The sequence below is a fragment of the Myotis nattereri genome (genome assembly GCF_964212035.1).
Source record: "Myotis nattereri genome assembly, chromosome: 3".
Taxonomy (NCBI): domain Eukaryota; kingdom Metazoa; phylum Chordata; class Mammalia; order Chiroptera; family Vespertilionidae; genus Myotis; species Myotis nattereri.
Genome location: NC_138077.1, coordinates 188,894,751 through 188,922,615, shown reverse-complemented (window position 1 = coordinate 188,922,615; position 27,865 = coordinate 188,894,751). Strand labels below are relative to the sequence as shown.

The window sequence follows — 27,865 nt, the reverse complement described above, 5'->3', positions numbered from 1 at the left end:
CTTAAGGAAAATCGTTTCAGCTTTTCCTCATTGAGGATGATGTTAGCTGTGAGTTTGTTATACATATTTGCTTTTATTATGTTGAAGTGTATCCCCTCCACTCCCACTTTGATGAGAGTTTTGGTCATAATGGATGTTGGATTTTGACAAATGGTTTCTCTGCATCTGTTGATAGGATCATATGATTTTTGTTGTTGTTGTTAATCACCTGAGGATATTTTTTCCATTGATTTTTTGAAACAGTAGGAGGAGGAGGGAGGGAGGAGAGAGAGAGAGAGAGAGAGAGAGAGAGAGAGAGAGAGAGAGAGAGAGAGATGAGTCACCAGAGAGAGAGAGAGAGAGAGAGAGAGAGAGAGAGATGAGTCACCAGAGAATATTCCTTGCCCCCACCCCGGATATTTTTTTTCATTGACTTTTTTTAGGCTGATTCTAAAATTTATTTATTTATCCTATATAATAAAAGGGTAATATACAAATTGACCCTAACAGCAGAACAACTGGGAATGACTGGTCACTATGACACACACTGACCACCAGGGGGCAGATGCTCAATGCAGGAGCTTCCTCCTGGTGGTCAGTGCGCTCCCACAGGGGGAGCTCTGCTCAGCCACAAGCCAGGCTGATGGCTGCCAGCACAGCAGTGGTGGAGGGAGCCTCTCCCGCCTCCTCAGCAGTGCTAAGGATGTCCGACTGCAGCTTAGGCCTGCTCCCCATGGGCAAGTGGACATCCCCTGAGGGCTTCTGGGTTGCCAGAGGGATGTCTGACTGCCAGCTTAGGTACAATCCCCTGGAGAGCGGGCCTAAGCCAGCAGGTGGACATTCCCTGAGGGGTCCCAGACTGCAAGAGGGCACAGGCTGGGCTGAGGGACCCTCCCCCCCCCCCCGAGTGCACAAATTTTTGTGCACAGGGCCTCTAGTTTATTAATAATTTTTTATTGAAAGTATTACCTATGTCCCCTTTTTTCCCCCATTGATCCCCTCCAGCTCCCCCTCACACCCCTCTGCCCCTGGCCTTCAGCACCCTATTGTCTGTGTCCATGGATTATGCATTTATTCATATGCATTCAAGGTCTTTGGTTGTTTACCTCACCCTCCCCCATCATCCCTCTGAGATTCCGCACTTTGTTCCATGCTTCCATGTATCTAGATCCACTCTATTCATCAGTTTGTTTTGTTATTTAGATTCCACATATGAGTGCGATCATGTGATACTTGTCTTTCTCTGACTGACTTATTTCACTTACCATGATACTCTCCAGGTCCCTCCATGCTGTCTCAAAGGGTAAGATATTTTTCTTTTTTTACTGCTGCATAGTATTCCATGGTATAAATATACCACAGCTTTTTTATCCACTCATCTCCTGATAGGTACTTGGGCTGTTTCCAGATCTTAGCTATTGTAAATTGTGCTGCTATGAACATAGAGGTGCACACATTCTTTCTGATTGGTGCTTCAGGTTTCTTAGGATATATTCCTAGAAGTGGGATCACTGGTTCAAATGGCAGGTCCATATTTAATTTTTTGAGGAAACTCCATACTGTTTTCCACAGTGGTTGCACCAGTCTGCATTCTTTAGGTAATTTTTTAATGCTTTAAAATAAATCTGAATACTATTTTGAAGACTCTCAAAAATAAATATTTGATCAGTTAATATTGTGGTTGATAAAAGTATCTACATGTATCCTCTTCCTTTTGAAAAGCAGTTTATTGTTCAATTTTTATTTTCCCCCAGTAATGTAGGCTACTGAATGGAATAGGGTAATTTCTGAAATCATTTTACAATTATATGTTGCCCTTTCTCTGTTCAAATCAATAGTCCATGTGGTAATTACTAGCCTATAACATCCATTTTGGCAACATGTGTACCTTGTAAATGTGCACATTGTTTCTGCAGAGAACTGCCTAAAGAGGGTGGTATTTTCCCCCAATCTATGTTCAAATCGGTGAACGAAGGAGCAGGTATCCGATCTGCAGTTCTAGAATAGATTGGTTACCCACCAATATACAAGAGAACTTGTTCTCTAAGCCCTCATGCTCCACAGAGTAGTTGGGGAGAGGGGTGGAAATGAAATTGCTATTTTTAAGTGATTGTTTTATGCATGTTAGATTTTTTTAATGAATTTTCCAGACAAATTCTTCCCATTTTATTTTTCTACATAAAATGTTTCTAAAATAACAAAAGAAAAATAACTCTGTCTTTTAAACTACGTACCTACTCCCTTTGTAGAGATCCAAGTAAAAGAGTACTGGAAAACTAGGTAATGCAAGGGCATCTCTGTAAGTGAATGCCTGGGCTTGGGAAGCCTCGTTGTTCTTTAACTGGTTGCTGGCACAGATGGAGAGTGGAGACCATTGCTTGCAGAAGCTGGTGCTTGAGAAGGGCCAGAGGTTAATACAAGGAAAACCTCTTGATTTGCTAGAGGAGTCTGGGAGGGGAGCAGATGGCCACTAGAAGGGCCCTCCAGCTTACTCAGCTGCTCTGAGAAGCTTAGGGTGACCTCTCTAATACAAACAAACCAAGTAGCTCCCAGGGTAATGGGGCAGCATCATTTGTATTCCTGAATAACAATACTATTCCTCACTGAAATCTCACTCACTCACACCCAGTGTTGTGGGCGCCATCTGCTTCCTGTGAACTGATATAGGTGCTGGCCCTGGCCAGTTGGGATTGCTATTGAATGATATCTCTGGGAAATGTGTTCTTTACAAATTACTTTCACATGAGTCTGATAGGTATATAAGTATTATTGTGTGTTTTTGATAATTAAGAAACTGAAACAAAGAGGAATTGAGGTATATTGGAATTAGAATGCAAGCACCCTGATTCCTCCGTTCTTTCTATCATAGTATGAGTCCCCAGAGCCATTCCAGGGTTCTTGTTTAGAGAGTAGTTATCTAGCTTTTGAATAAGGCTTTCTGGAAAGGAAATTAGTTATTTTGAGGATGTCACTATCATTGTTTATTCCTTTGTGTGGCTACCATTTTGCTAGGTGACAGAAAAGAGAAAGAGTGACTGCTGGTATACTGTTGTGGCCTTCCAGAAGACAGAAATTAAGTGAGAAAGTCTAATGTACATGATACAACATCATCAAAACCCAATGTATTCAAGAGGAAAACATACTCATTCAAAGGAGTTACCTAGTTTATATATAGTGTGTACACACACACACAGTATACTCTTAAACAGACTATAAGGAAAATAATTTTTTCTATAAACCGCAGCTCTCCTTTCCCTGCCATTGGCTGAAATTATATTCATTTTCATGCATTAGCACCTGCTCATGGGTCTGGTGAATCAAAAGAGCAATGAGCAAAGTGGTTTTAATTGCCCAAGCTTTACTAGAGCCTTTCTTGCACTCAGAAACACAAAAGACTGAATAGTGTCAGAGGGCTGTACTGAGAAGTGCTTTCCTTTAGAACTCTCTGCAGATGATTCACTCATTATGCTGAGACATTGTCTTGTACAGATGAGTTCATGAGCCCGTCATTCCAACTGTGAGTGCATCACAGAGCAGTCAGTTTCAGTTGCCTTGAACAATTGCCCAGGAAATCAGGCAAACACCAGAGTTTACAGACTTGTCATTAGTGCATTTTTGTAGAGTTGTACTTGCTAATTACTTTTATAAAGTTTTGTGTACATAATTTAAACTGCATAGTCATATTCAATATATTGTAATAATTAAGAATGAAGGCTCTGGAGCCAAACTACCTGTGTTCATATCCCAATTCTAACTTTTTTACAGGCTGTGGGGTTTTATTTTATTTTTTTAATCATTTTTTATTTTTTAATTACAGTTGACATATAGTATTATATTAGTTTCAAGTGCACACCCCAGTGATCAGACATTATATAACTTCCTAAGTGATCAATCCCGATAAGTCTCGGACCGATCTGACACCATACATAGTTATTAGAATACCAGAGGCCCAGTGCACAAAATTCATACACTTTCGGGGGGGTGGGAAGGGAGGGTCCCTCAGCCTGCCTGCACCCTCTCACAGTCCAGGACCCCTTGGGGGATGTCCACCTGCCAGCTTAGGCCAGCAGTCAGACATCTCTCTTGCAGTCCGGGGCTCTCGCAGTCGGGGACCCCTCGCTGCTTACCCTCCACCTGCAGCGGAGGCGGGATAGGCTCCCACCACTGCTGCTGCACTCCCCAGCTGTGAGCCCAGCTTCTGCTTGAGCTGCGCTCCCCCTGTGGGAGCACACTGACCATTAGGGGCAGCTCCTGCATTGAGGGTCTGCCCCCTGGTGGTCAGTGCACATCATAGCGACCATTCATTCTGCCGATCATTCCCCGTTTGGTTGATTTGCATATTAGGGTTTTATTATATAGGATTATTGACCATATTTCATATGCTGAATTTACATCCCCATGACTATTCTGTAACATCCAATTTGTACTTCTTAATCTCCTCACCTTTTTCACCATTCTCCCAACCCCTCTCCCATCTGACAACCATCAATATGTTCTCTGTATCTGAGTCTGTTTCTGTTCTGCTTGTTCATTTATTTTTTTAGATTCAATTGTTTATATACACTGAGTGGCCAGATTATTATGGCCACCTGACATTTGTAGGCAAATTAGCTATAATTTCACGCTGAAGTTGCTAGAGGGCCAGATCATTATAACTGTCTGAATAGCACAACATACCTAAGTATCGCTGCTGATCAAGTTCATCCTATCATGTTGATGGCGTATCCCATCCTATCATGGAGATGGCTTCTTCCAATAAGACAATGCGCCATGCCACGGTGCTCCTATTGTGCAGGAGTGGTTTTAAGAACATGAGGGAGACTTTACCTTGCTTAGGTGGCCCCCACAATCACCAGATCTCAATCCAATTGAGCATTTGTGGGATGAAGTTAAAAGAGCCATCAGGCAACTGGTTCCACAACCATCAAATCTCACAGGACTGGACAGTGCTATTCATTAGGCATGGTGTCAGGTTCCTCGCATAGCCTTTCAACATCTCGTGGAGTCAATGCCAAGAAGAATCGCTGCAGTATTGAAGGCAAAAGGTGGCCCACCGAAGTACTGATGGGGTGGTCATAATAATCTGGCCACTCAGTGTATATGTATTTATTGCACAGTAATCCCAGAGTGGGAAAAGAGACCAGGTATAATAATAGTTCTGCACAATATCCAGTCAGTGGCCCATGATTTCTCAAGCACAGTGATGTGGCTGAGTGAAAAGCCGCACCGAGTAAGGCATCTTGGCCTGGAGAGGAAAGACAGCTTGGAGGCAGTCCTAACACCGACCTCTGCATCTGCTCTCTTGGGACAGGGCACCACAGATAAGCCCCCCGTTACGACAGGAGGCACTCCCAGGGAATACAAACTGCATACACACACACACACACACACACACGTGAGAAGGGGAAGGCCAAACACATGAGTCCTTGCTGTTCAGGTCCATATAGCACAAGGCTCTCTATGATCAGACATCCTGTTAGTTACCATCCCTCATTAGCCAGCTACATGGCTGCAGTAGAGAGATTAAAGCAGAAAATCAGGTTGAGGGAGAAAGCACCTCTCACTTGCAAACTCTTTGTCCCCCAAACTACTGCCCAGTAGGTGCTGGTATAAGCCTTGAGATGAATAGATAGATAGAGCTCAAAATTTACTACAGATATTTTTTAACTTATTTTGGTTTCCTTATTAACCTTTTTGAGACTTGTGATGAAAGCTATGAATTATCTCCCCAGAAAAATGTACATATGTACAAACAAAAGTTGTCTTATTAGTTCAGGAGGACTCTAGGATAAAGACTCCTTCTAGATTGTGTGTTCCTGAAGAGCAATACCCATGTTGCATTGACCTATCTTTGACCATATATATAGGAGATACTCAGCAAATAGTATCTGAATTGATTAACTAAAATGCAAGATGAAAATCTTCAAGTTTTTACTACAGAATTTCTAAACACACTTTCTTTTGTTTCCTTAGGCTTCCATCTCAGTGGCACAGTGACTGAGCCAGCCACTACTTCTGAACCAGCAATGACTTACAAAGTTGCAATCAGTTTTGATCGATGCAAAATCACTTCAGTGACATGTGGCTGTGGCAACAAGGACATATTCTACTGTGCTCATGTGGTAGCACTCTCACTCTACAGGATCCGTAAACCAGAACAAGTCAAATTGCGTCTTCCTATCTCAGAAACCCTTTTCCAGATGAATAGGGACCAGCTACAAAAGTTTATTCAATATTTAATCACAGCCCACCACACTGAAGTTCTTCCTACTGCACAGAAACTGGCAGATGAGATTCTATCCTCCAACTCAGAAATCAACCAAGTGAATGGTAATTGTACAATATTTTTGTTGCTAAAAATCTACTTAGTTGCTTTATTTTATGTTTAGAGGTTGGGATATTTTTGCAATTATAATCAGTTAACCTTAATCAATTTAGTTGGGAATATATGAAAAATTAAAATTTCAATGTAAAACAAAATGCAACAAGTCTTAAAGAGAAGTAATAAATAAAGTGCTCAGAAGAGTGTTACTGCCTTTATTTGTACATATATACTTTGACAGGTGGCAATGAGGTATATGGCTAATTCAGAAAGGGGGTAAAAAAAAGTCCCTCTTGCCAAGTGAACTAAGCAGTACATGAACCTGGGCAACATTAGCCTCTCTGTGTACTTATTTTATGGTTTCCATTTCTCATTGTGGCCCTGACTCTAGATCTGAGGAAATACTGGCAATGAGAAGTGTTGTTTTTAGCCAAAGAATAGGCTGGGGAGAGAGGGAGGGAAGTAAAGAGAAAAGCATAACTAAAGTCATAAGGAAATGTTGTTGACTTCTGGGAATACTAAGTTTCTAGCTGGAACATAGCATAAGTATAGGGAAGACAGTGCTAGAAATGAAAGATAGAGCCTGTGCATGGAGGGCCTTGAATGTCAAACTCTACGGCAGTGGTTCTCAACCTGTGGGTCGCGACCCCTTTGGTGGTCAAACAACCCTTCACAGCGGTCGCCTAAGACCATCCTGCATATCAGATATTTACATTATGATTCATAACAGTAGCAACATTACAGTTATGAAGTAGCAACGAAAATAATTTTATGGTTGGATCACAACATGAGCAACTGTATTTAAAGGGCCAGAAGGTTGAGAACCACTGCTCTAAGGCATCTGGACTTAATTTAGTAAGATTCTGAATCATCATGAAGACTTTTGAGCAGGGAAGTGATATGATCAGGACTCTGGTTAGAATAATACATTTGAAGAAAAGTAGCAAATAATGGATATCGTAGTCCTCCCTTAGCAGCGTCATTTTCTATGGTTTTAGTTACTTGTAGTCAAACGCAGTCTGAAATATTGAAGTGGAAATTCCAGAAAGAAACAATTCATATAAGTTTTAATTTGCACACAATTCTGAGTAGTGTGATAAAATCTCACTCTGTACTGCTCTGTCCCACTCAGGACATGAATCATGCCTTTGTCCAGCATATCCATACTGCATACACTACCCACCTGTTAGCCACTTATTAGCCATCTTGGTTATCACAACTGCCCTGGTATCACAGTACTTGTGTTCAAGTAACCCTTATTTTATTTAGTAATGGCCCCAAAGCACAAGAGTAGTGATGTTGGCAATTCGGATATACCAAAGAAAAGTTGTAAAGTGCTTCCTTTAAATGAAAAGGTGAGTACAATACAATAACATAACTTTTATTACAGTATATTGTTATAATTATTCTATTTTATTATTAGTTATTATTGCTAATCTTTCACTGTGCCTAATTTATAAATTAAACTTTATCATAGGTATGCATGTATAAGAAAAAAACATTGTATATATTGGGTTCAGTACTATCTGTGGTTTCAGACATCCACTGGCGGTCTTGGAATGTATATCTAATGGATAAGGAGGGACTACCCTACTATAAAGTGGAAGATCGTATGTGTTAATTAGTGTTTGTGGACTAAATGAATGTGTGAACCCTCCTGATCCCTCAGGAATAAGATGCACCAGAAAAGCTTTGCTGTGCAGAACTGGATTTCATTTAAGCAGGGCTTTAATATAGAGAAAAAGAAAAATGATTAAACATGACATAAATTTGTAACCTTTGTGTGACCATACCAATACAGTATTGCCTTACAATCTATTGTCACTTGGAGGCAGGTTTCTTAAAATCTATTACGAGACTCTGTCTTTGAGAAAGTGAGATAAGATTCCATTTTCATTCCACAAACATTCACTGGGTGTCTATCACATTACCAGCACTGTGCCATAGGTGATTTAACTTGCAATTCAACTGTGAGCAATGAGCTAACAGGCTACTAGGGGAAAGGGATGTGTAAATACTAAAACTGTGTTTTAATTGGTGGTGTTGAGGTGAACCAAGATATGAAAGATACTTTGAGTATAAACTTATAAAAGTATAGGGTTTTCTATATATGCTATTATGTCATCTGCAAATGTTTTTGAATACACTCACAAATTTCCACCCCTGTTAAATGTGAAGCATATGAACTCAGGGAATTCATTTCATGGTTCCCATTTCTCACAGGTGCTCCTGACCCCACAGCTGGAGCCAGCATTGATGATGAGAACTGTTGGCATTTGGATGAAGAACAGGTGAAAGAACAAGTGAAGCTCTTTCTCTCCCAGGGTTGTTACTATGGCTCTGGGAAGCAGCTCAATTCCATGTTTGCCAAGGTAAGATATGAAAAGGGTTTTTTGTTTGTTTGTTTTTTACTTTAAGAAAACTTTATTGTTGAAAGTTGTAGAGATGTCCCCTTTTTTCCATATCCACCCTTTCTAGCCTGCCCCCACCCCAGGCCTTCACCACACTACTGTCTGTGTCCATGGATTATGCATATAAGCATACAAGTTCTTTGGTTAATCTCTGCCCACCCACCCACCCCCACCTTCTCTTACCACACTTTTGGCTTCTTGCTTGGAGCCAGCTCACTTGTTTTAGCTCTATCAAATGCTTGAAAACTATTAGGAGAGGTTCATCAGAGCAGACCTGAGCAGGTTGCATCCAGGGAACCCTACTACCTCACCCTGGTAGTCCTCTTCCTTCTGCTGCACTCTCTAAATGAGTTAGCATTGCTGGGGGTTTTAGTAATGAAGATTTGAATCCAAGACTGTCTGATGAGGCCTTGAAGAGATTTTTGGTGGTGGGGGCTCTCACAATAGACTTTCTTGCCCTGTTGTTATTTATTTATTTTTTTATGTGTCTCAGGCATGAAACAGCTCTGGCCACCAACACAGGCATCAAGCTAGGATGAACTAAGGACTGTACATCTGCTTTGCCCCTGATTGATATAAGAGCAACACCACCAATCAGGTGTCTCCTTGCCCATTGCCAGGGGGTTCTTGCCCTGTTTTTAAAAACACATTTAGTGACATATAATTCACATACCATAATATTCACCAATTTTAGTCCAGCCGGTGTGCCTCAGTAATTGAGCATCAACTCCCATGAACCAGGAAATCAAGGTTCAATTCCCGGTCAGGGCATAAGGCTGGGTTGTAAACTCGATCCCCAGTAGGGGAAATGTAGGAAGCAGCTGATCGATGTTTCTGTCTCTCTATCCTTCCCCCTTCCTCTCTAAAATCACTAAAAATATATTTTAAAAATTCACCCATTTTAAAGTGTAAAATTCAGTGATTTTTAGAATATTCAAATATGTGCACCCATCACCACAATCAACTTTAGAACATTTTTATCACCTTAATAAGAAACCCCATACCCTTTAGTTATCATTCCCCTATCCTGCATCTCCTCCCCCAGCCCTAAATAACCACTAATCTACCCTTTGTGTATAGATGTCCCTATTCTGGACCTTAGTAGGAATGGAATCATACAGTATGTAGTCTTTTGTGACTGGCTTCCTTCACTTAGCATAATATTTTCAACGGTCATCTGCATTAATAGCATCTGTCAGTATTTTGTTCCTTTTTATGGCCAAATATTCTATCATATGGATACCCTACATTTGCATATTGATGGCCATTGGATTGTTTCCACCATTTGGCTATCCTATATAATAAAGAGGTGATATGCAAATTGACCCTCACTTCGTCACGCCATCATAAGATGGCTGCGCCCACAGTGGAGGCGGGGTTCCCGTAACGAGCCGTAATGAGCAATCAGCAGGCACCTGAGGCTGCATGGCGCCAGGCCAGAGTGGGGGACCTGAGACTGCACCCCCCGCCCGGCGGAGCTTGATGGGGGACCTCATGCTGCGCCCTACATCCCAGCACCAGGCTGGGGGACCTTAGGCCGCACCCCCTGCCTCAGCGCCGGGCCAGGGAACCTGAGGGTGTGCCAGGGGATCTGAGGCTGAGCCCCCTGCCCAGCACCAGGCCAGGGGACCTGAGACTGCACCTCCGCTCAGTGGGATTTGACAGGGGCCCTGAGGCTGCGCCCCCCACCCAGCGGGGCTTGACAGGGGACCTGAGGCTGCACTCCCTGCCTGGCAGGGATTGACAGGGGTGGGGCTGGCCGGGTCTGGGTCTCACGCAATTTCGAGGTGCATGCAGGTGGGCGGGAACTTGACTCTGAGTTCCATGGCATGCCCCAGACTCTGACAGGAGGAAGATTTTCATATACATTTTACTAATTTTCTTTCTATGACACTTCCATTACAGAGAAAGGGCAAATAGCAATATTAAAATATTTACTCTAATTAATTCCCTTTTAATGTGCATGAATTTCATGCACTGGGACACTAGTTATAAATAATGCTGCTAGAAATATTCTTGTACAAGTTTCTCTGTGGACATACCTTTTCATTTCTCTCTAGGATATGGAATTGACAGGTCATATGATAACTCTGTTTAGTTGTTTGAGGAACAAGCTTGGGAAATCTAAAATGAACTCAGGCCTCCTACAAAAAAAGGTTCCCCTGACTCTAGCATTGCCTCCACCATTCCTTACTCTGCCAAACTTGTTGAGCACTTATTTTTCTTTCATTTCCTATATCCAGTCACCAACGTCATTAGTACTAGTACTAATCCATTCCAAAGTGGCTGGATATAGTACTAAAAGTACTATATCCATTCCAAAGTGGCTGCATCATTTTACATTCCCACCAACGGTGTATGAGGGTTCCAATTTCTCTACATCCTCATCAATACTTGTTGTTATCTGACTTTTTTATTCTAGCCATACTAGTGGATATGAAGCAGTATCTCAGTTGTGCACAGCAGGCTTTCTTGGTACATGCAGAAAACTTGCTTACAGAACAAGAGGACTTCTAACGGCTCTTTGGAGATAACACTTCACCTTCTCCTCCCACTCCTCTCCTTTCTTCTTATCCTACTTTTTTATGATGTGTAGTCACCAACCCCTTGCCCATCCTATGTGTCAGGTTCGAGAAATGCTGCGGATGAGAGATTCCAATGGAGCCAGGATGCTGACACTAATAACTGAGCAGTTTATGGCTGACCCACGACTCACACTCTGGAGGCAGCAAGGAACAAGCATGACAGACAAGTGCAGGCAGCTCTGGGATGAGCTAGGTAAGTCCCTATATCCCAGAGAAGTGTTGTATCTGTCCTACCAGCTTGCTCCCTGGCAACAGTGTTCATGAACACTTACCATCAATAATTACATAGACCTTGCTGAGTGAACTTTAGCCCAGCTGGTGAAAGATTTAGGCTCTACAGAGGCCACCAGAGTAATTCTCAACTCACCTGTGTAGCTTCTACTGCATTGTGCTTTGTTATTGACATCAGCATTCTGCTCCAGATGATAGCACATAGAAACCTTTGCTGAGAGAAAACCTCTTCCCTTGGCTTCTGTTGTGTGGTACTAGCCTGGCTGTCCAAATAGTTATCAGTCTTATTTTTCTTCCCCTTTTTGGATCTGTTCTTTTTCATTCTAAAACAGACATATGGCAGTTTCCAAAAGTTGGGCCTTGGACTTCTATTCTTCTTTCTCTATACTTCCTTGAAAACTTTTAAAATTTGTTTTTTATTTCGTGGCTTCAGTGTTTACCTCTATGTGATCTCAGCCTCATCTTTTTTTCATTTATGAGTTTCAGTCCCATATTAGCAGCCACCCTTGGACCTTTTCCACTGGAAAGAATCCCCTCATCACTTTAAGCTTGGGAAATCTAAAATGAACTCAGGCCTCCTACAAAAAAAGGTTCCCCTGACTCTAGCATTGCCTCCACCATTCCTTACTCTGCCAAACTTGTTGAGCTCTTATTTTTCTTTCATTTCCTATATCCAGTCACCAACGTCATTGATTCTCTAGTCTTCATAATGCAATTTAGTGTCCATTTCCACTTTTTATTTCCATCATCACTGTTCTCGTTGAGGGCCTTGGGACTTTCAGATTAAATTAGAACTGTGGCCTCCTGAATAGCCTCTGTTGCACATTCTTCTTATTAAGGCCATATCCTTTGGTCAACATTTCTTTTTATCATTACCTTGCTCCAATGCCAGCTTTGCAGCGCTAAGACTCAACTCCTCTCCTTCTTTTCAGAATCTTCCACACATTAGATTCACCATCTAATCATGGGTTATACTGAAAAAGGTCTATATGGCATATTCTAAAAGTACTAATACAGCTCCTCGGTACTTCCCCTACCCCAGAAACCAACAACAGACTTTCTACTTATACAAAACTAGAGGCCCGATGTACAAAATTCGTGCAAGGAGCTGGGCCCTCACAGCTGCGGCGGCTTGCCTCAGCCTTCGTAGCCCCGGCTTCATCCAGAAGGTCATCCGTAAGGACATTCGGCTGTCCAGTCTAATTAGCATATTATGCTTTTATTATTATAGATAGCACAAGAAATACTGCAGTTTAGGATTGTAGTAAATTCTGGATGGAAGCCCCTGAAGCATATGTTTTATAGTGTTAGGGCCAAAGCCTTGGGAAATTAGGTTTAATGACTCTGAAGCTATACTTGGTTACTTTGGGGCTGGTAAGGGTAGGGTTTTAGTTTGGGTGTTGAGGCCTTTTTATATCACCTGAACACTAATGGCTTTGCAGCTTTCATTAATAATGAATAGCTACATTATTGTTATGTGCCAATCTCCGTGTTAAAGATTGTACTCAAGAGAGAAACCAAGATGGTGGCATAGGTAAACACCGGAAATTGCTGCCTCGCACAACCACTTCAAAAATACAACTAAAAGACAAAACGGACATCATCCAGGACCAAAGGAAGGCTGGCTGAGTGGAAATTCTACTAGAAGGAAAGAGAAAAGCACACTGAGAATCAGAGGAGGTGCGGAAGTAAAGTGCAGAGGTACAGAGGCGCATGTGGAAAGGGCTGGCAACTGAGGTTGCGGTTGTCTTTTTCAATCAGGAGGTAGTCTCAAGCTCCCAACTGCTCTGAACTCCAGTTCGAGGCGAGTCTCTGGGGACCCTGACTCATATGGGGAGAAACTGGACTGTCTGGCATCGGTCGGAACTCCAGGGTGGCTTTCTCTCAGAGGTGCTTGGCAGCAATTACCAGGACACTGAGACGCGGGACCTCTTAGGGCAGGACTGAGGAGCAGCCATAACTGTTTGTTCCGCCCTGTTGATTCCCTGAGCCCCACCCCACCCAAGGTGCAGCAGAGGCTTTTGCATATGAATGCACTGGCCCTTTGCAATCTGAAAATTACCTAACAAACTGCAGCTGGGTCAGAGAGACCCAGAACTTCCAAAAGAAGGCCCAGGGCCCCACAGCAGCTTGCATTGCTTCACAGCTGGGCCTCATCTGGGCACCTCCAAACCCCAAACAAAGAAGAGGAATCTGCAGATCTCTCCATAGCTCCTGCTGGGTAGCCTTGGCCAGAGGCTAAATTAGCACCTCCTTAGAGATCCAAGAGCCAGTGTACCCAGTGGTCAGAGTGGGACCATCCAGATTACAACTCCTCAGATCCATAAGGGACACACTCAGGGGGCAGACTTAGTGAGCACCAAAGCCCCACTGAAACAAGTCTTGCCCCAGAAGGGTGTCTCCAGCACAGATGTTCTCCCACTGCAGACACAGCTGATTCTCACAGCCAGTTGGCCTGGAGGTCAATTCCTCCCAGTGATACCTACAACAATCAAGGCTTAACTACAACAAGACTGTGCACAAAGTCCACAAAGGGGTACACCAAGAGTATCCACCTCAGGTAATTGGGGGGGCTGAGCCACTGGGCCCTATAGGACACCTAGCACAGAAAGCCACTCTATCAACACAGGGAAGCATAAAAAATGCGGAGACAAAGAAAAAGGACACAAATGACAGAAATGGAGGAAAGCAAACTACTGGTTATAGAGTTCAAAACCACATGTATAAGGTTTTTCAAGAATTTTCTAGAAATTGCCAATAAATTTAGTGAGACCCTCAAGAAATCTAGTGAGACCCTCGAGGTTATGAAAAAGGACCAACCATAAATTAAGCATTCACTGACTGAAATAAAGAATATTATACAGAGTTCCAACAGCAGACTAGAGGATTGCAAGAATCAAGTCAAAGATTTGAAATACGAAGAAGCAAAAAACACTCAACCAGAAAAACAAAAAGAAAAAAGAATCCAAACATATGAAGATAGTGTAAGGAGTCTCTGGGACAACTTCAAGTGTACCAACATCTGAATTATGGGGGTGCCAGAAGAAGAGAGAGAGCAAGATATTGAAAACCTATTTGAAGAAATAATGACAGAAAACTTCCCCTACCTGGTGAAAGAAATAGACTTACAAGTCCAGGAAGCGCAGAGAACCCCAAACAAAAGGAATCCAAAGAGGACCACACCAAGACACATCATAATTAAAATGCCAAGAGCAAAAGACAAAGAGAGAATCTTAAAAGCAGCAAGAGAAAAAAAGTCAGTTACCTACAAGGGAGTACCCATACGAATGTCAGCTGATTTCTCAACAGAAACTATGCAGGCCAGAAGGGAGTGGCAAGAAATATTCAAAGTGATGAATACCAAGAACCTACAACCAAGATTACTTTACCCAGCAAAGCTATCATTCAGAATTGAAGGGCAGATAAAGAGCTTCACAGATAAGAAAAAGCTAAAGGAGTTCATCACCACCAAACCAGTATTATATGAAATGCTGAAAGGTATCCTTTAAGAAGAGGAAGAAGAAGAAAAAGGTAAAGATACAAATTATGAACAACAAATACACATCTATCAACAAGTGAATCTAAAAATCAAGTGAATAAATAATCTGATGAACAGAATAAACTGCTGAATATAATAGAATCAGGGGCATAGAAAGGGAGTGGACTGACTATTCTCAGTGGGGAAGGGGGTATGGGGGGTCGGGAAGAGACTGGACAAAAATCATACACCTATGGATGAGGACATTGGGGGGGGTGGTAAGGTCAGAGGGTGGGGTGGGAACCGCGTGGAGGGGTGCTATGGGGAGGGGGGAAAGAGGAACAACTGTAATAATCTGAACAATAAAGATTTAATTTAAAAAAAAGATTTTACTCATTTTGTTTCATTTAATTCTCATAACAACACTATGAGGTAATTGTGTGTTTATTACAAAGAAACAGCTCAGGTTAACTTCTGGATACAGAATCAAATGAAGAATTATAGAAAACTCTCTCCGCTTTAACATAATCACATTTTCTGAAGTGCAAGAATGTTGCACTATTAGTCTGTAGCTACTGGTTCAATCAGTTGTGACCAGGGTCACATGACATAATGCATGCCAACTTGGGAGCTGCTTCTAGACTCTTTCCTAAAAAGAAATTATAGGCATAGATTCCCTTCCAAGATTAAGGTATTGGCATCTCCATGTTTTTAGAGGAGAAGACTGAGCTCAGGCAAGTTAAGTATTTCATTCAAAGTCACACACTAAGTGGTGGCTCTAATACTGGAATCTCATCTGTCTGACTCCAAATCAAACATCCTTCTATAACATCTCCCTCAATTCTATCTTGTTGTATACTTCCCCCAAAGTGCATGTTTTCTGAGATTTGAAATTAGCCTTTTTCACAGTCAATTTTGTCTAAGGCCTAAACCTCTTGGAGTAATTTTTATGAAAATCATGGGATTGTGCTGTGGACTTGGGTTTGGCCTTTGGGGCAAAGGTAGGTGAGAGGAAATAAGCAGAATTGGCTCTCAGTGCTTTTAAAGCTCTTGCATGTACTTAGGTTCATTATGAAAAGCTCTTGCTTCTGACATTTTTATTTATCTAAGAAATTGCTATACCAATCTTCTAAGAAACTCTCAGCATTCTGCAAAGACAGTAATTCTCAAATTTCTCTGAATCACTTGGAGTGCTTGTTTAAACAAATAATGGGGCCTATCCCCAGAGTTTTGGATTCAGTAGGTTGGAGTGTGGCTTGATAATTCACATTTCTAAAAATTCTCAGGGGATGCTGACACCGCTATTCCAGAGACCACATTTTGAGAACCACTGCACTAAGAGAAGCCTTCTGGGGTTAGATACTAGAGCACAGTGCATGTCGTGTTTCCCCTAACTACTCTGAGGGTTCCTTCCTGGTCACAAGACCTGCTCACCTGGGAAGGGTTTAGGCAGGGTTTGTAGGAACTTAGAGAGTGGGCTCAGTAATTTCAGTTCCTGAACCAGAGAAAATAGAAGCTATCAGACATGAGCTTTTCTCATCTCCCCATGTCTGTACACATACACTTTACTTTCTTTTCTGTTGAAATCTGTAAAGTATCTCTGCTCCTATTAAAGGCCAGTCTTTATCTATTTATTCTGAGCCCTATACCATCTCCTCTTCTAAAGAATTTTGTTCCTGCTATCCTAGCTGGGTAGCTTAGTTGGTTAGAGCATCATCTCAATACGCCAAGCTTGCAGGTTCAGTCCCCAGTCAAGGAACATATAAGAATTAACAAACAAACAAAAATTAACCAATTAATTTATAAATAAGTGAAACAGCAAATTAATGTTTCTCTCTCTCTCCCTCTCTGCCTTCCTCTCTAAAATTAATCAATAAAAGCCTGGCCAGTGTGCTCAGTGGTTAGCATCGACCTATGAACCAAGAAGGAGGTCATGGTTCGATTCCCAGTCAGGGCACATGCCCAGGTTGCAAGCTCGATCCCCATTGTGGGGCTTGCATGCAGGAAGCAGCCAGTCAATGATTCTCTCTCATCATTGATGTTTCTATCTCTCTCTGCCTCTTCCTCCCTCAAGGGATCTCCTTTTTAATATCTAAATGCTTAGGAATAGGAGTTTCTTGACGACTCAAATCATACTCTTAAGTCTCTCTCAACACACCCAACCTATTTTTTGTTCCTATGGCCCTATTTATTTTGGAATTGATAAGGCCACTAGAATCCCTTTAGTTGCCAAATTTAATGGCCTCTTTTTGGTTCTCATTCTACTTATGAAGATTAAATGTGAAAATCTTTTACTTCACTATAAATAGAAAGCACTTTTTAAAATGTAAAATAAATGCATCAGACTGTCAAACCTCAGAGGGAAGGTAGGAGAGGGTAGGGGTAAGGGGGAGAGATCAACCAAAGGACTTATATGCAAGCATATAGGCCTAACCAATGGACACAGACAACAGGGGGGTGAGGGCATGAATGGGGGGGGGGGGATGGGGGATAATGTGGGAATAAGGACACATATGTAATAACTTAATCAATAAAAAATATATAAAAAAATAAAAAATAAAATAAATGCTTGTTACTAATATTGACATTCTGCCACACTAGACATTGTTAATTGATTCATTTGTCGCCAGTTTTTCCTGGTTCTTCCATCTCTCTCTTCTTTTCTTTTGTGCTTATTCCTCCTTTTCTGCTCACAACTTAAAGGTTGATGTTTTCTCAAAATTTTGTTCTTAGCATTCTTCTCCTTTTATCCTAAATGATGAGGCTTTCTTATCTTTTTTGTTTGTTGGTAGGAGGGAACCTATTTCTCCCTGCATTGATTTTATTTTATTTTTTATTTTTATTTATTTTTTTTTAATTAAATCTTTATTGTTCAGATTATTACATTTGTTCCTCTTTTTCCCCCCCCCATAACTCCCCTCCTCCCAGTTCCCGCCCCACCCTCCGCCCTCACTCCCCACCCACTGTCCTCATCCATAGGTGCACGATTTTTGTCCAGTCTCTTCCCGCATCTCCCACACCCCTTTCCCCCCCAAGAATAGTCAGTCCATTCCCTTTCTATGTCCTTGATTCTATTATAATCAACAGTTCATTCTGTTCATCAGATTATTTATTCACTTGATTCTTAGATTCACTTGTTGATAGATGTGTATTTGTTGTTCATAATTTGTATCTTTACCTTTTTCTTCTTCTTCCTCTTCTTAAAGGATACCTTTCAGCATTTCATATAATCCTGGTTTGGTGGTGATGAACTCCTTTAGCTTTTCCTTATCTGTGAAGCTCTTTATCTGACCTTCAATTCTGAATGATAGCTTTGCTGGATAAAGTAATCTTGGTTGTAGGTTCTTGGTATTCATCACTTTGAATATTTCTTGCCACTCCCTTCTGGCCTGCAAAGTTTCTGTTGAGAAATCAGCTGACAGTCGTATGGGTATTTCCTTGTAGGTAACTGGGTTTCTTTCTCTTGCTGTTTTTAAGATTCTCTCTTTATCTTTTGCTCTTGGCATTTTAATTATGATGTGTCTTGGTGTGGTCCTCTTTGGATTCCTTTTGTTTGGGGTTCTCTGCGCTTCCTGGACTTGTAAGTCTATTTCTTTCACCAGGTAGGGGAAGTTTTCTGTCATTATTTCTTCAAATAGGTTTTCAATATCTTGCTCTCTCTCATCTTCTGGCACCCCTATAATTCTGATGTTGGTACGCTTGAAGCTGTCCCAGAGGCTCCTTACACTATCCTCGCATTTTTGGATTCTTTTTTCATTTTGCTTTTCCGGTTGGGTGTTTTTTGCTTCCTCGCATTTCAAATCATTGACTTGATTCTTGCGCTCCTCTGGTCTGCTGTCGGGAGTCTGTATATTATCCTTTATTTCAGTCAGTGTATGCTTAATTTCTAGTTGGTTCCCCAATATAACATCGAGGGTCTCATTAGTTTTCTTGTAGATCTCATTAAGTTTATCGGCGGCTTCTAAACAGTTCTTGAGAGACCTTAAAAGTGTGGTTCTGAACTCTATATCTTCCATTGACAATTTTGTCCTGTTTCTTTGTCTCCACATTTTGTTATGCTTTCTTGGTGCACCCCCTAGTGGTCTTTGTTCGAAGTCTTATAGTTAAATCTTGATTGTTGTAGCTAATTCCAGGGAGGGTTTGACCTCCAGGCCAAGTGGCTATGAGCCAACCGCGCCCTCCGCTGCCAGCCCGCTCCTCGCACTCCGCACCTCAGAATTTGACTTCAGCACTGCGCCTCCTCTGAGTGTCCGTATGTGTTTCTCTTTCCTCCTAGTTGTAGGACTTCCACTCAGCCAGCGTTCCTGTGGTTCTGGGTGATGTCCCTTCCGTTTTTTGGTTTCACTTTTGAAGTAGTTGTTCAAAGCAGCAAACTCCGGCGTTAACCTATGCCGCCATCTTGGTTCTCCTCTCCCTGCATTAATTTTAGTAGAACCAGCAAACGGTGTAATATAGACACACCATAAGGGAAGAACTAGTTTTCAGTCCACAGGCAGACTCTCTATCCACTGAGCCAAACCAGCTAGGACAGGGGTGGGCAAACTTATTGACTCGAGGGCCACAATGGGTTCTTAAACTGGACCGAAGGGCTGGAACAAAAGCATGGATGGAGTGTTTGTGTGAACTAATATAAATTCAAAGTAAACATCATTACATAAAAGGGTACGGTCTTTTTTTTTTTTAGTTTTATTCATTTCAAATGGGCCAGATCTGGCCCGCGGGCCGTAGTTTGCCCACGGCTGAGCTAGGGTGAGTCTCTGACATTTTCATTATAATGTGTCTTGGTTTGGGCCTCTTTGGGTTCATCTTGTTTGGGACTCTCTGCACTTCCTGGACTTGTATGTCTATTTTCTTCACCAGGTTAGGTAAGTTTTCTGTCATTTTTTCACATAGGTTTTCAATCCTTTGCTCTCTGTCCTTGCTTTCCAGCACCTCCATGTTATAAATGTTGGATGTTGATACATTTGAGGTTGTCCAAAGGCTCCCTTAAACTTTCATTTTTTAAAATTCTTTTTTCTTTTTGCTATTCTGATTGGGTGTTTTCCAAATCTCTGATTTGGTCCAAATCTTTGATTTGGTCCTCTGCTTCATCTGTTCTACTGTTGATCTCCTATAATGTAGTCTTCATTTCAGTTATGGTATTCTTCTTTTTGTTAATCCTTGCCTGAGGATATTTTTCCATTGGTTTTCTTTTCTTTTTTTTATATTTTAGAGAGAGAGTGGAAGGGAGGGGGAGAAAGAGAAACATCAATGTGAGAGAGACACAATGATTTGGTTATCTCCGAGCCTGCAACTGAGATATATATGTCCTTGACCAGAATCGAACCCTGGACCCTTCAGTCCCAGACAGACACTGTATCCACTGAGCCAAACTGGCTAGGGTTGACTGGTTCTTTTTTTATGTTTTCTGTCTCCATTTTATGTTCCTAATCTCTTTGTTGAAGTTCTTACTAAGTTCCTCTAATCTTTCCCTAAGTTTGAGCATCCTTATAGCCAGTGTTTTAAACTCTGTATCTTATCTCCATTTTGTTTAGTTCTTTTTCTAGTTTTGTTCTGTTCCTTCATTTGAGACATGTTTCTTTGTCTCCTGATTTTGACTGCCTCCCTGTGTTTGTTTCTATGTATTAGGTAAAGCTGCTGTATCTCCCGGTTTGGTAGAGTGGCCTTATGTAGTAGGTGTCCTGTAGGACCCAGTGGCACAGCCTCCCCGATCACTGGATCTGGGTGCTCTGCGTGTGCCACCACACCCTCTGTGGGCTGTGTGCTTCCTCCTGTTGTAGTTGAGTCTGATTGCTGTTAGCATGTCAGTAGGAGGGATTTACCCCCAGGCTAATAGGCTGTGGGGACTAGTAGCCACCACAATGGAGGAGGTGCTGTGCAGGGGCCAACCCCACAGAGCAGAACTTACTTCAGAGCTCTGGTGCCCAGTGAGTCTGCCCCTTAAGTGTGTCTCTGGTGGTGGTGGTTGTGTGGTGCTACAGTGAGGTCTAAAGCTAGCCTCTAGGTGTGCTGGCTCTGGAGCCTTCCGGAAGGTGCCGGCCAAGATCAGCTGCTGGTCAAGATCAGCTGCCATCCTGCCCAGAGCCAACCAGCACAAACTACAAAGTGATCTGCAGATGGCTGCTACTTGAACTGGGATTAGAAGTGCCCAGGATAGGCTAAGCTGCATACCAAAGCCAGCTATTACTTGTGCTAGGCCTGGGGCCACTCAGAAAGAGGCATGGGGCACACTAAGCCAGGTATTGCTTGTCTGGGGTTTGTGAACCTTGGAGAGATTTTTAGGAAAGTCCTCTGCATGAGCTAAAATAGTCTGTTTGCAGGGAAAGCCCCTGGGAATGGCCTGGGTGGGCCTGCAAGTTGGTTGTGGCAGGGTCTCAAGGAATCACCAGGGTAGGGCGAAGAGTGTTAGTGGAGACTCCAATATGGCACCTGCCAGTTTATGAGGTGAGGGCTCAGCAAAGGAACAGTGGCCTCTGCTAGCACTTCTCTCTGGGAGAAAGCTGGCCTTTCAGCCCTCGCTCTGAGCCAGACAATTCAGTTCCTCCACGTATGTGCCTGGAACCTTTCAAGCTGCTGCCTCAGCACTGGTGCTCAGAGGAAATGAATCTGAGTAAGTCTGTACATGGGGCCTTTAAGAGTAACATCTGGGACTTCAGCCGCCCTCACTCTCACTCAACCACAATCCTTGCTGGTCTTCAAAGCCAGAAGTTTTGGATGCTTCTCTTCCTGGCACTGGAACCCTGAGCTGGAGGTCCTGGTATGGGGCTGAGACCCCTCGTTCCTCCTGGGGGACCTCTGCAGCTGAGATAATCCCTCCCAATTTTTAACCACAGGTGGGTGTGGGACCAGCCCATTCTGTGTCTCTACCCTTCCTACCTGTCTCAATGTGGCTGCTTCTTTATATCTTTAGTTGTAGGACTTATGTTCAGCTCGATTTCAGTGGTTCTTGATGATGGTTTTTCTGTAATTTAGTTTTAATTTTGATGTGGTTGTGGGAGGATATGATGCCATATTTACCTATGCTGCCATCTTGACTGGACTCTCTCTCACTTTTGCTTTTGAGTGACACTCTGGGTGTAAAATTCTAGGTTGGAAATCTTTTTCATGGTAGATTATAAAAATTTGATTGAGCTAATAGAAATGAATACTCATTTTCTTCAGTTAATACTGGTATTTGAAATTGAAGCTAAAATGGCCTTTTAGCCGAAACCGGTTTGGCTCAGTGGATAGAGCGTCGGCCTGCGGACTAAAGGGTCCCAGGTTCGATTCCGGTCAAAGGGCATGTACCTGGGTTGCGGGCATATCCCCAGTGGGAGATGTGCAGGAGGCAGCTGATCGATGTTTCTCTCTCATCGATGTTTCTAACTCTCTATCTCTCTCCTTTCCTCTCTGTAAAAAATCAATAAAATATATTTTTAAAAAAATAAAAATGGCCTTTTAAAACATTCTTACTTGACTTTGAGGGGCCTTGAAATAGTGTCTGAATGCACCTACATCCATAGATGTAGTGGCTCCATCCCAAAGGATGTTTCACTGAAGCCACTCTACAGTCAGGTTTATTGCTAACTTGAGATTGAGAATATATCTGGCTTAGCTACACACAAACCTGGAGAAGAAGTGGATTTGCTTAAAAAGAAGAGCGATATGATCAAAGAAACAGTAACCACTGGTTATTTGTAATATGTGATGCTCGGCTACAATGACAGAGAAGATGCATGAATGTGATCGTTTTAAGGCATCACAGTTTATCACCAGTATCATAATCCAAATCCAAATAAACCATTTTCCCTGGAAAAATGAAATACTAAAATTTTACTATGTGCCAAGTAATATGCTAGGCCCTTTACCAATGTTATCTCATTTAATTCTCACAATATCTGTAAATGTAGGTGTTTTATGATCGCAGTTTTACAGTTGAGGGATTTGAATTTTAGTCCAAGGTCAGCTAACCAAAAATTGAAACCTTTTCTTAGCACCTACCTTTTGATCCCTGTCCTTGCACTAAATGCCCTTCTTTTGTGCTACTCTTGTACCCTGAACATATCTTTATCTTGACACTTACTATATTCAAATGGCAGTCTGTTTATTTATCTATCTCCACCCCTAGACAGCTACTCAAAGGTAGGAACAGTATCTTATTCTCCAGTACAGAGCCTTGAACATGGAAAGCTCTCAGTAAATGTTTGTTGGACTATAGATTCAAGCTAAGAATTCAAGCCCAAATCTGTCTTGTTCATTATCATAGGCACATATCCAGATATCAAGATAGTCACTCTGCTTTAAGGAAGCTTTGGGAAGGAAAAATAAGCCAGTTCTGAAAACGTTAGCAGATCTCATTTTTTTATATTGAGAAACATTGATGTCTTGGAAACTTCAAAATGGAAGAAAAGAATAAGCTGAACAAGAGTAAGGCTTACACATACATTGAAGAACAGATATGAAGAATGTGGGTTGTTTTCTTCTCCAGGGGCCTTGTGGGTGTGCATCATTTTAAATCCACATTGCAAACTGGAGGAAAAATCCTCTTGGCTACAGCAATTGCAGAAGTGGAGCGACTTGGATGTCTGTCCCCTGGAAGATGGGAACTATGGGCATGAGCTGCCCAATATCACCAACGCACTTCCCCAGAATGCCAGTCACAGCCCAGGTGAGCAGATATCTTTTTAGGTCTTTGTGCCTGTAACTCCAAAAGGTTGAGGGGAAAACCGTAGAACAAAGGTAGCTGGAAAAACTATTGGCTATCAGAATTGTCATCCTAAATAAGAAAAACCAGTCCTTTTGTTTTGAAATGCAAAACTTTAGTAAAGGTCAGCTTTTGACACTGGGGATGCTGTCTTCTTCCACATCTACAGTGTCCTTATAGCACCCAGCATAAATTCCTAGAGCCCTCTGCATGAACCTTCTTTACCCTTCAAATTCTTCATGACTAATGGCTCTCGCCTCAGTTGGAACTGATTTTAATTCAAAAGATCTACCTCAATGGAAGGATGGAATACCTGTAGAAAACAGCTTTAAAAAAAATGTCATGACAGCCCTAGCTGGTTTGGCTCAGTGGATAGAGCATTGGCCTGTAGACTGAAGGGTCCCAGGTTCGAGTCTAGTCAAGGGCAAATGCTCAGTTGCAGACTTGATCCCCAGTAGGGGGCATTGCAGGAGGCAGCCAGTCAATGATTCTCGCTCATGATTGATGTTTCTCTCTCTCTTCCACTCCCTTCCTCTCTAAAATCAATTCAAAAAAATTTTTTTAAATGTCATGACAATTGCCTTTCTTACTTTCCTCTGTTTTCCTCAAATGTTTATACAGCAGATAGCTAGAAGGGTCATGCTCCCAAGTTATTGTTAGGATGCTTGCTCATTTTAAGACAAATCCAGTACAGCAATCATGTCAAACTCAGGGTGGGCCACATGCCTCATTTATTTAAACAAGGCATGTGGGCTGCCGGCCCTGAGTTTGACATGCTTGCAGTACAGTGATACTGTACCCTCTGCATTTTGAGCCCAATAGCCTACTGATATCACTGGGCATCAGCATTGGCATCAGTTTTAGTTTACCTGACTCGGGCTATTTAATGGTGGGAACTGATTGCTCTTTTGCCCATTGAGAACCTTTATTAGTGGGAGATTTTGATAAGACATTAATTTTATGTGGTCCCCTTTATTTTATTTTAATTTTTTAAAATATATATTTATTGATTTCAGAGAGGAAGGGAGAGGGAGAGAGAGATAGAAACATCAGTGATGAGAGGGAATCATTGATTGGCTGCCTCCTGCACACCCCCTACTGGGGATCAAACCCACAACCTGGGCATGTGCCCTTCCTTGGCTGGAATCGAACTTGGGACCTTTCAGTCCGCAGGCCAACACTCTATCTACTGAGCCAAACCAGTTAGGGCGGTCCCCTTTATTTTAGATGATAAATCTACTGAAATTTTTTAATCTCAAAGTGAAAATTACTTAAATTATTGTTCTTGCTTGGTGTTCATCAACTGTACCATAGTTGATTGTCAGTGTATTTAAGGCAGCTAAAGTAATGAGAGGTGAGAAGGCTGCAGTTTTGCCACTTCTTTGTGCTGCCCTTTACTGGTACTCCTCCAACCGCCACAATGCAGGAAGCCATCTTTTCAGTATTAGCTTTGGGTTGGCATAGAGAGAGTGAAGTGTATACAAACAGATGTCTCCAGCCTGGCCTTTTCTTCCTTGTCATAGTGTATTGGTGTTATTTATTGTTACTGGTTCTCACCTGAGTATGTTGCTTCCTCTGCAGTCTTTTCATGTTGAGGCTGATTTATCTCTCACATCTCTTTGCCATTGGACCTGATGGAACAATAGGCATCCTGCTTATCCTTCATTGCCATCTCCCCAACGTCCTTCACTCCTTCCTAAAATAACCCCCATCTTTAAAGTTTATGCCATCAAATATACTGTCTGCTACCCGTCTGGTTTTGGTTATTTGTAGACCTCTGTGTCAAGTTCCCCCTCATTCCCTGAAGATTTTTGGCTATTGGCTTACAACACTACTCTCTGTCACTACTTCTATCATAATTCTTAATGATTTTAGTAGCTACATAGATGATCCTTCCAATATTCTAGCTTCTCAGCTCCTTGATCTCCTCTCTTTTAATAGCCATGGAATCCCAAGATCCTCTCCTAAACCTTGTCATTACCAAAAACTTTCTTCATAATCTCAATTTAGAGCAGCTCTAATTACCACCAGCAGCTTTTACTACCTTATTTTCTTTAGTATCCCAATTCCAGTAGTTTTTGACCCACTAGGAATTTTTTCCTACTATTTTTTTCATTCTCTTGATAGCTTCATTTTCCTCCTTATCCAGGTTAGATTCCTTGGTGCATCATTATAATCATTCCCTTGCATACATACTCAACCCTCCCTCCCCCCTTTCCCTTTGTTACACTCACATAACAGATCCCTAATGTTAGTAGTTTAGTCTAACTCTCTAATTACTCAGTGCTCACAACTGCAAAGCTGAACATGGTAGAGAGAAATACACCCATGGTAACTGGTCTTAATTTTTAAGTTTATGACCACTCATCTCAAGTGGATCCGTAGTGTGTAGACTAAACATGTACTGCATTTCCCTAGTTTATGCCCTAGTTCACTCTTCTAAATTACTATTTTCCACCATCTTTTCACTAAAACTTTTTATATTCCTCTCTTTCCTCATGTTAGCTGAAGCCTTGCTTCCTATTCACTGAGAATATAGAAGCAATCAGAAGAGAATTTCCAAAATTACATTACTACATCTGCCTCAGTCTATGTCCATCTACCGTGGTTCTTCCACTGTTTTTGTTTGTTCTTTTATGTAAGTTCAAGCCTTCCACTTATTCTAGAGATCCTATTTCTTCTCTTTTATCCAGGACATTATTCTGGAATTCTTTCCTTGCTCTCCTGCATCACAAATTTTTGTGGATTATTCCTGAGAGTATACAAGCACATTGTTTTTATCTGTCATCTCAAAACAAAAACAAAAATACTTGTGGCCCCACATGCCTCTCTGGTACCTTCCTCTTTTTCTGAGGTAGTAGAAATAAGTGGTAGATATAAGAAAAATAATTCAAAAAATAATATATATTTACCATCTCTATCTCTTCTGCTCTTATTCTCCCTTAAACTCACTCTATTGGGGCTATCATCTCTCTCTCCTTGAAACATCTTTTTCATCTTATTTCCAAAACACTACAAATTTAATTTAAAACATAAAAATTAAAAAAAAAAAACAATGTCACCCCAATAAATTTAATTTTTTTTAAAAGAGCAAAACACTGCTGTTCTCTCTTGGTTCTCATCTTACTTCATTGGCCCTTCCTCCTAAGTCTTTTTTATCGTCTCCTCCCCACTTTTCAACCTAAAATGCTAGAGTGCCCAGGGATCAGTCATTAAACCACTTATCTTTTTTTTTTTTGATGTATTTATTGATTTTTTACAGAGAGGAAGGGAGAGGCATAGAGAGTTAGAAACATCGACGAGAGAGAAACATCGATCAGCTGCCTCCTGCACACTCCCTACTGGGAATGTGCCCGCAACCAAGGTACATGCCCTTGACCGGAATTGAACCTGGGACCCTTTAGTCCGCAGGCTGACGCTCTATCCACTGAGCCAAACCGGTTAGGGCCCACTTATCTTTCTATACTTATTTCATTACATTGTTTTAATAATCATCTATATACTAACAACTTCCAAATTTATGCCTCCTACTTAGAGATTTTCTCTCAGTTCCAGGCTTGTATGTTCAATGACCTTTCAGTATCTCCACTTAGATTTTAATGGGCATCTCAGTAGGATTTCTTACCTCTCAAACCCCATCCAAACCTGCTCTTCCTGCAGTTCCCTGTCTCTATATATGTCAGGTCTGTCTTAAAAACCTTGGAGTCATTCTTGATTTTTCCCTTTTTCTCTTATCCCAGATGTAATCCATAAGCAAATGCTATTGCCTTTACTTTCAGAATATATACAAAATCCATATACTCTCATCACTCCCACTGCTTATTACTCTGGCCAAGTTATCATCATCTTTCACAAATTATTGCAGTAGCCTCCTAACTGCTCCTCCTGCTTCTACCCTCTACCTTATAGTCTGTTCTCAATATTGCTTCCAGTTAGCCTTTTAAAATGCAAGTCAAGCCCTAGCCAGTTTGGCTTAGTGGATAGAGTGTTGTCCTGTGGACTGAAGGGTCGCAGGGTCAATTCCAGTCAAGGGAACGTAGTTGCAGGCTCAATCCCTGGCCCTGGTCGGGGCGCCCCGCATGCAGGAGACAACCAATCGATGTGTGTCTCTCATCTTTTATGTTCTCTCTCTCTCTCTCTCTCTCTCTCTCTCTCTCTCTCTCTCTCTCTCTCTCT

General features: G+C 41.8%; 1 protein-coding gene across 1 annotated transcript in view; it reads left to right on the top strand.

Annotated features, from left to right (window-relative positions):
* ZSWIM5 (zinc finger SWIM-type containing 5) overlaps window positions 1-27,865 on the top strand; it is a gene marked incomplete at its 5' end in the record, with an annotated part of 103,845 nt that overhangs the window by 49,820 nt on the left and 26,160 nt on the right. The window contains 4 exons of the mRNA XM_081085836.1: window positions 5,953-6,309; window positions 8,525-8,673; window positions 11,340-11,490; window positions 23,474-23,653. Coding sequence (XP_080941962.1) covers window positions 5,953-6,309; window positions 8,525-8,673; window positions 11,340-11,490; window positions 23,474-23,653 — 837 coding nt within the window. The remainder of the gene's footprint in view (window positions 1-5,952; window positions 6,310-8,524; window positions 8,674-11,339; window positions 11,491-23,473; window positions 23,654-27,865) is intronic.